This window comes from Sceloporus undulatus, chromosome 5 (assembly GCF_019175285.1).
Source record: "Sceloporus undulatus isolate JIND9_A2432 ecotype Alabama chromosome 5, SceUnd_v1.1, whole genome shotgun sequence".
NCBI lineage: Eukaryota > Metazoa > Chordata > Lepidosauria > Squamata > Phrynosomatidae > Sceloporus > Sceloporus undulatus.
The window spans coordinates 66,746,205-66,755,584 of NC_056526.1; the positions used below are offsets into that span (position 1 = coordinate 66,746,205).

Here is a 9,380-nt window from a genome sequence, read left to right on the forward strand (position 1 = left end):
CTTTCCACCCACAGTCTGAAATCTAGATCAGCCCTTAAACTGTTGCATGGCTTTGTTGTTGTTGTTAGCTGCCCTTGAGTCCACCTCAGTTCATGGCGACCCTGTGGATCAGACATCTCCAAGCCTCCCTATCCTCCACTACTTTGCTTAGGTCTTGTAGATTCAGCCCCACGACTTCCCTGGCTTATTCTATGCATAATACTAATTGTTTTAAACATAAGACAGACTGAATGACTACCAGGTGGGCTTAAAGTATTGACAACAAGAATAGCAACTACTAAAGCACTAAATCATTTTTCCTGTCATAATGAAATTGTATTTATTGCTATTAATTGCTGTCAACTTCAATTTATGGTGATCCTATGAATAAGAGCCCTCCGAGTTTCCCTTATGATCAGCCCAGCTCAAGCCCTGCAAGCTCAAGGATGTGACTTCCTCAACTGAGTTTATACACCTGTAATGCGGTCTTAACCTTTTTTGTAATGTAAATGAGCATACCAATGCGAATAATATGGACAGTGATGTAGATGTCCTTCCTGAGCTCACTGCTTCCCAAATCCTGGAAAAAAGTCAGAATAATCTATGATTAGCATGAAACAAATTTTGTCGCTATATTTTTAATGTACAATAATATGATTTACAATGTACAATAACATCCTAAATCGACAACACAGTAATAACTTTATCGGGCCAACCAAAATGCATGAATACATGAAGCAAACTTTTGAAACTCCACTGATTTCTTCAGCAGGCAAATGTGTTAAAAATCATACAGGATAAAGAAAAAAATGACTATGGACCAAAACACACTGCAGAAATAATCCAGTTTGAGACTGCTTTAACTGCCATGGGTTAGTGCTAGGGGATCCTGGCAATTGTAGTTTCTTGGGGCACTGGAGCTCTCTGACAGAGAAAGTTAAATGTCTCACAAAACCACAATTCCCAGGATCCCCTAGCACTGAGCCAGGGCAGTTAAAGCAGTCTCAAACTAAATTATTTCTACAGTGTGTTTTGGACCTAAGTTAAGAGGCATAGGCCTACATTTTGTGAAGATGCTGTCATTGTTGGCTATGTGGGCTGTGGAAGACAAAGTATTGTAAAATCCAGCAAATAAAAATTAAACTCTATTAAAAATACAAAAAGAAATTCCTTTTTGATCCAAGCTGCCTCTGTCCTGTGTGAGACAGAGACAAATACAAGAAAAATAACATATTGACAAAATGTAGGCCTGTGACTTTAGCATCATTGTTTTTTTTTTCTTTGTCTTTTGTGATTTTTAACTCCTTTACCTGATGAAGAAGCCAGTGGAGCTTTGAAAACTTGAATGATGTATTTTGTGCATTTTTGGTTGGCCCAATAAAGGTATTGCTGCTTTGTAGAGTCTGGATTTTATTGTACTGTACTTTGCTGTATGGCTAGACCACCTACCCCTGGAAATGTCTAAAGTGTTATCTAAAAATGTAAGTGTGAGTTTATTTCTTTTTAATTATATCAATTCTCCTCACATGGCATCTTACAATAAAATTAAGGCAAGATAAAGCTAAACACTGATAACAAAAAGTTAAAATACAATGAGCTTCCATCCTAGATACTGAAGAAGAATCAATAAACAAGAAGATAAAGGGTAGTTTCAATATATTTCAATTGTCTAGTCTTAGTTTATTGATTGACTAGCTACACAGTGCTATATATTTTTAGCCAGGATGATTCTCAGAGATATTAGGAAAAACTTGACAATACGAATTCTTCAGTAGTGGAAACACACAGAGGTCTTCAAATAGAGGCTAGACAGCCATCTGTTGGGCACGTTCTAGGCCTGGTTTTTATGCATCAAGCACAGATGAAACCTGTTCTATTGCTGTGATTCTACTAGAAGTAAGACTGACAGTGTGTGCTCTTTAATGTGTGTTTAGGACTGCATGCTGAAGTAATAAAGACTTATTCATGGAATACTAGCGCTTTAGCCAAGTGTAGACTGGTACTGGTTCCAACCAGGATTTTGAAGCTGTGTTGTGGCCTATTCCATCTGATGTATCTAACTGAAACACATCAAGTGTCATTCCCTAGATTAGAATGTGAGGTTCTCTCTGAGAATCAGTAAGCACAAATTAAAAAAGGAATGCCCCAAACTATCTTAATCATGCATATTAAGCTTGTAATCTATACACCTCAATTATCTGTATGTTTACTTGCAAGTTAGTCCTGCTTCATTCAATTAAACTTACTCCTAAGTAAATCCCACTGAAATGTTAAACACATCTTAAAATACTGTATATCTTTGTATTTACTTCTGAAGAAGCAAATCACACTGAAATTTTGAACAAGCATGCTTAGGATTTAGTTGAAAAGCTGTCCAGGTAGCCATCATATCCATTTGCTAAAACTCCTTATAGCCACTGAAAAGATACTAAATGAAAGGGAGACTGAGTCTGCACCATTAAGCTGTTTTGTTTTTGTAACTTTCTCTAGGACCTGACAGTTCCATTTTTTTTTCCTGCCATGGTTTCCACTCTATTCTTACAACTGGGCAACTGGCAAAGAGACAAAACTGTAATAAATAAATAAACAAGTCATAAATAAATGAAGAAGTGAAATGACTCACCACAAAAAGAGAACAATGTCTTTCTGGCTTCTCTGGACATTTTGGCAAACCATTCCGATTAAGTCTTAAAAAAAATCTCTCACTGTAAAAAGAAAAGATGAACAACATTAAGACAGTTTCAACATTTTTATTGTACGTGAAGGAGAAAATATATTCAGTACATCTGAGTAAGACATGTTTCTGTCACTACAGTATTTCCAAATCAAGCCCCTGCAGATTGCAAAGTGACACTGACTTTTCTTTTCATCTTTTAAACAAAGTTTAATCCTCCTGGTATGTGGTGAAAGAGAACTAGTGTTAGATGAAAATATAAAATTCCATGAAGTTAGGATATGGCTGACGGGGAACACATTGACTTTAAATCAAAGCCAGATGGTACTGCTGGGAAGAGGCACTGTAAGAAAGTAATGCATTAAGAATGAGAAATAGTATAGAGCTATTTTTAACAGACTTTAAATTATAAGTTCATGTAGGTCCTTCAAAAAAGTCAGTGACATAGGTCAGTGTTATTTTCTATGTGACAGAAAAATTATAAAACAGAACAATCAACAAATCTCTACTGTTTAACCTGAAGCAGTAGAAATGTTCATGGGACTTAAGAAGAGCTCTGCTAGATCAGATCAAAGTCTATGTATTGCTCTGTTCCTACAGTAGCTAATCAGATTCTTACAGAAGCTTTCAAGCAGAACAAATGCAATGGCATCTTCTTATGTCACAGATGCACACCTATGCTATGTCCTACTACTTCAAGTGTTTCTCACCAGAGATGAACATATCACATTGGTTCTCTCCATTTTACCACATTTTCATTATGTCCAAAACCAAGCACTGGAGGGCCAGTGGAATCTTGGATCAGAGACTCCTGTCAACTTTCTTCCAGGGACCAGTAAGAAGAAAAATATAGCAACATATCCAGAATATGCTAATATAGTAATACAGACAGAAAACCTGACACTCTCCACATGTTTTTGACCACAACTTCCATAATGCAGAGACAGTCTGGCCAATGATAAATGAGAACTTTACTCCAAAACAGTGTGGTTTGGTGTCTGGAGAGCTGGATTAGGGCAGTGGTTCTCAACCTGTGGGTCGCGACTCCTTTGGGGGTTGAACAACCCTTTCACAGAGGTCGCCTAAGACTGTGGGTAAACACATATTTCTGATGGTCTTAAGAACTGAGACACCACAATTTTATGGTTGGGGGTCACCACAACATAAAGAACTGTATGAAATGGTCGCGGCATTAGGAAGGTTGAGAACCACTGGCTTAGGGAGACCAGGATTTGAATCCCCACGTGAAAACCCGCTGGCTCGGGCAAGTCATATTCTCTCAGAGAAGAGATGGCAATGGCAAACCTCTTCTAAATACATTTTGAAAAGGGTTATCTTAAAGGATTATAACAACAAAAACTCCAGGCTCACCTGGAAGGGGTTAGGTTGTATAGCCCTGGTGGAATATATAGCATACTAAGAAATAATTATAATCTACTAAAAAGAAAAAAAAAGACTCAGTAATCTACACAACCACCTTAGAGCAAAAGCACTTGTGACACCAAGTTGCATGCAACATGTCCCTAAATTCTGGGTGCTTCCAGGTGATGTTTTATTGTGCAATCATCCTGCCTCAGTCACAAGGCGACATGACTGCAGTACATTCATAACCTTCCCACATTTGTCAGCTGATTGTTACATCTCTTTTTCTTACACACATGCATATGTACGTAGAAAGATAGACATATGTACAGAAAACACAAACTGGAAAAAGTTTAATAGTTTTACAAGTGTCCTTTGCCTTAGAATGCTAGGAGCCATCAAGCTGGAAGAATTACTCTTTTGACAAAACACAGTCATAGACACTGCGAGCTAAACTGAAAGCATATTGAGGGAAAGGCAGGTGGGCTTTTGTTTTTCTTCCACTCATGCTTTCAGGTATGCCATCCACTCTAAAAAAAAAACAAACTGCAGAAGAAGGGAGAGGGAGCATGTGTTTCCTTGAAGGGCTAAGAACAGATAGGGATGAACAATTTTTAAAGAAGAAAACAGCACAGAAGAAAGGGTTTAAGATGCTTCCACTTCCACTTGTAGCTTAGGCTGGTGTATTTGTCAAACAACACAAGCAAATACAAATTACTCATGATTAAGAACTGCATGTAGCTTCTGGCCCTCAGTCATCAACTATACAATCCACAGAATCAGTTTTATGAAAGTGGCACCTAATTTTAGTAGGTGACTCAGTAAACATTGATAGGAGCAAAGTGGCAAATTTGCGAGCAAGAAGTCCCCCATGCAACATCTTCTCATTTCTAATCATTTTATTAAGTGATGCCAGTATAAACAAGAGTTCCCTCTGTAAATTCCTTTTTAAGTATAGCCTCCTCAGCTGTTTCCTTGGCTTTTGTCAAGGCCAAGTGATTGTTACACATGCCTTCTCTCCCATAAGCAACAGTAAAAACACCCAGAATATCTATGCAAGTCTTTTAAGGGGCACAATAGAAGGGATACTAGTGTTGTATTCCTTGTATATTCTCTAACTGTGACACCATTTAGTTAAGATTAGGTTCTTATGGGCTGCATCTCTAAGAGAATTTTAACAAGCTCTTCCTCCACTTCAGATATTCACAGGCACTAGAACTACTTTTGTTGCTGGTGTTCTGTTTCAAACAAGTTAAAACAAACATGTCTAATTTCTAACTTTGGGGCAATAGCAACTGTCAGAGGCAGGAAGGAGGTGAGGCCTCAGTTGGTCAGGGTTCAGATTTCAGAGAAATACACATTTCACTTTGAAGGGGTCAGATGAGCAACATAGTCCAGGGCAGGCAAAGGTCAAGCCCTCTAAGCAACAGCCATAGATCAGAAGAACAAGGAAAACCATCCATGTTGGCAGGCAGGTCAAATTTCTCAAGCAGCAATTGCATTAGGGCATGTGGGAAGGATGAGGAAAAGAGAACAAGACATTAAACTGGCAGGATCCTCTCACTGTTATGTCTTACACTAGAACTCTGGCAGGATTCTCTAACTGTGAATTAACAGAAGAACTATCACTTCCCATAACAAGAGAGAATGTCTAGGCTCTGTTCATGAGCAGATTGATGCAGCACTCGTTCTGGCTTATCTTTGAGGCTCTTACCAAGAGCATGCTTCCTAATTCAGGACTACTTGATGTATGTTTAGACAACCTCGAGCTCCAGGCCTCCACCTGGATGCAGTGTCACTTCTGTTTCTGGACATGGGACTAATGGGTCTGAATGGAGGGTAGAACCAGTAGGGACACTGGTTCTTCCAATGGCATGAACTCCAAGTGTGGCATCACTGATGTGGATAGCCTTTGGATGGTCATTAGCATCCACTGACTCCCCTCACTTCTGTAGAGCACCCTCCTGCACACCTAGGGAACTCACCCAGGTCTCTGATAGGATTCCTGTGGCCATGACAGTTCTACGTTCAATTTACAGATACCAAATGTACAGTGCTTGGGATCTTACTAATTTAAGGGCTAACATTAGGCCCAGCTATATGCTAAATTCTAAGTTTCCATATTTTTATATAAATGTCTTATATTTTACAAAAGTATGCCTTTAGCTTGTGGATCTCTGTGGATCTGCCAGGTTACTAACAGGAAATGAGCAGGTGCCTGCAAGCATTTGTATGTGTGTATCATCAGTCTCCTGGGTTAATAAATGATGACTAAAAGACAGCAAATTGTATGATAGCATGCTGACTTTGCCGTGAAAAGAGGGAAAGATAGATACAGAGAGAGAGAGAGAGAGTTCACAAAAACAAAAAACAGTTATTGTGAATGCCTGCAATATTTTCTACTCGATAACATGATCCTGTGAATGTAAAAATACATAAGCATACATGTGCATCTAAATTGTAATATCAACTAAATGTTGTCAAGCTTAATATGTACATTTATTTGCCAGGGTAAAAAATATTTCATCTGTTGTATTTCCTGACAGTCACCATCATTGCCGCCCTCTCACCTTTCAAAACTCAACCTATGCAAACTGAAGAAACAAAAATCATGCCCCTTTTATTTAGGTATGGTATTCAAATTTAGGTGATTGTCTATCACCTACTTAGCAGCCTTGTTTTAAAATGCATTTACTAAAACAGAATGAAACACCCCCATGGTAACACATGTGCCACAAACTTTGCTTCTAATTCGTTATTGTCATCCAGCTCATCTCCATCATTTTCTACACTGCATCTTCACTAGGTCTCCAAATTCTGTCCAAAATAATTCCTCAGACCTGAAAAATAAATTTTATACTGCAGTTGCCTCCTAGATTTCTCCTTAATTGCTGAAATATGTTTTCCCAGGGTTGGGGTGCAAGCAAAATGACCACAAGTTTTTGCATCAACCCTACCGTTATATAAACACTCTAGTTCCCCAAAATATGAGAAGGTATGACAGACCACTAACAAATACCAGGTGCTATAGGCTGTATTACAGAGGTGAGAACTGACAAAGCCATGTGTGAGTGTTTCTTGCATAAGAAAACCCTACTACATTTATGGGGTCATCATAGGTCAACAAGCGAGCTGAGCCCTCCTCACAACACACAACAGAGATCCAGAATGGATTGGACCACACAGACTGTATTCACATGAAATGTCTGAATATTACAACATGTGAAAAAGTTGCAACCAACATGGCAGAGAGAAAGAGACCTCAGAGTATTTTCTTTGCTAGCTCAGTATACAAACAGAGAATAAACTTGAACAATTATTTAAAATGTTAAAATTTCTCACCAACCATTTGCAGTCCAATACCAAAAATATTATGCTGGACAGCTCATTATGTACAACACCAGTATCCCCCCCCCCCCAAGATTTGTAAACTATGTAAACAGCCTCAGTTCACATTGGATAATGGATCCTTTTACACTGCCTAGTTATAGCACAGTGATTATATTTTAACTGCCATAGCAACATCTCAGGGAACCCTGGGATTTGTAGTTTAGGGGAGGGGTATCTGTAGTTTGGGGAGGGGTATTTAGAATTCTTATCCAGAGAACACTAGCATCTCAACAAACTACTCATTCCATGACTCCATAGGATGTAGCATTGGCTGTTAAAGTGAAATCATAGCACTGTGACTGTCTATTGTAAAAGGACTCTTTAAAAAAGGACAGCCCCAGACATTTTATTGTATTAAGGCAATGGACAGGATGGTACCCTTCATTATTCAAAGAGCAGTTGGCTGAAGTGTCCATAAAATCAATTTATATAATTCAAATCTAGATGGACCAACAGCCTGCCATGATACAGTTAGCTCTCCATATCCATGGATTCTTTATCCATTGATGGGTTCAACCATATATGGCTTGAAAATATTACAAGAAGATATACATTCCAAAAAGCAAACCTTGATTTTCCCCTTTTATATAAGGGACACTATTTCATCACACCACTGTATTTAATGGGATTTGGGGAGGCTTCCATAGATTTTGGTATCCATGGGGGATCCTGAAACCAAACCACCGCAGATACCAAGGGCCCACTGCATATGGCAGTTTCCCATGCTGAGGAGAAAACACAAGATTTGTAGTGATTTTGCAAAGGTTGAAAATGCAAAAGAAAGAAGTTGCATAAACAGGCAGTGCAGTAATCTAAACCAGTTCCAGAACTATGTGCTTTGTTTGAATGGCCTCTTCTCCACAGGTCAAAATTTTAATGGTTTAACTTCCTCCAGAGATAGGTGAGTGTGTTCTACTAGCTTTGATGTCACATTAATAAGCATTTACTATCAATGGCCAAACCATTCCCAAGCCAAGAGTTAGGATAGCATGGCACATAAGAGTGTCTGTTGTTTCTGGATGTTAAAAAACAAAACAAACCACTTCACACTCTTGTCTCTTAGCCCCGAGCTTTAGTCCTGAGATTTCTAGTAACTAGGAATCTTCTCAGCACCAACTGTCTACACAAAATGCTTTTCATGTTTCACTGCTTCTTTGAAGAAGAAAACCAAGACCAGACACAAGACAAAGAAGGTGGAAAGAATGCTGAAGAGAGCTTACTACTGCTCAGCAAGAGCAGTGTGTGGTGTGATAGCCTGCAGAAGTGGACACATTTGTGGAAATCAGTTTTCCAACAACAGCAACAAGTTCCATGCCACTCTAGAAACAGCTTCAATAATTTCCAGCCTCCATGGCAACTACCAGTTTCTAAAGGCAGATACACACATGACACCACTGTTTCCCTGAGAGGGACATGTTGACATTACATGGGAATAGCAAACACAAGTTCATGCATCTTTAAATTCTTGTGTATTCACTTGTCCTGAGACAGCAGTTGAGGATTAATCTATCCGGCATCCACACAGCTCTAGAAAAAGGACAATTCTACCTATCCATCCTGTGGTAATGGGCTTTCTGTGTGTATGCTCCTATCTGCGAAGTACACTGTGTAGAAAAGGGGCATTTCTACTACTTAGTCTCTTCCACACCACTCAACAAACCAGCCACCCACCCTCTATCCTTAGTCAACCAAAGCTTTCTGACTGCTAAAATGTATGTTATATGAATAAGTACGTAACTGTACTTATCCCACTCACCCAGCACCTTTTGAAGAAATGCTGCCGGGAGAAGAGTTGAACAGAAACAGAACTAGTAAGATTTTACCTTAAGTGTCACACCGCCAAGTCTTTCTCCATTTCACATCATTTGCCTTCAAATGCAGCTTTTAAAAGGACAGGTTGATGAGCACCCCATCATACGTGTTTGTAAGTCGCTCGCCATTTAGCCAAGCTTTGATAATCTCCCTCAACCTCCTT

At 39.0% G+C, this 9,380-nt stretch overlaps 1 protein-coding gene across 2 annotated transcripts in view; it reads right to left on the bottom strand.

Annotated features, from left to right (window-relative positions):
• The window catches only part of DOCK4 (dedicator of cytokinesis 4), a 212,589-nt gene that overhangs the window by 145,207 nt on the left and 58,002 nt on the right, over positions 1 to 9,380 (bottom strand). For both annotated transcript variants that reach the window (XM_042467418.1, XM_042467419.1), the window contains exons 9-10: positions 2,603 to 2,684; positions 499 to 559 (exon numbers count right to left, since the gene is read on the bottom strand). In XM_042467418.1, the coding sequence (XP_042323352.1) occupies positions 499 to 559; positions 2,603 to 2,684 (143 nt within the window). The remainder of the gene's footprint in view (positions 1 to 498; positions 560 to 2,602; positions 2,685 to 9,380) is intronic.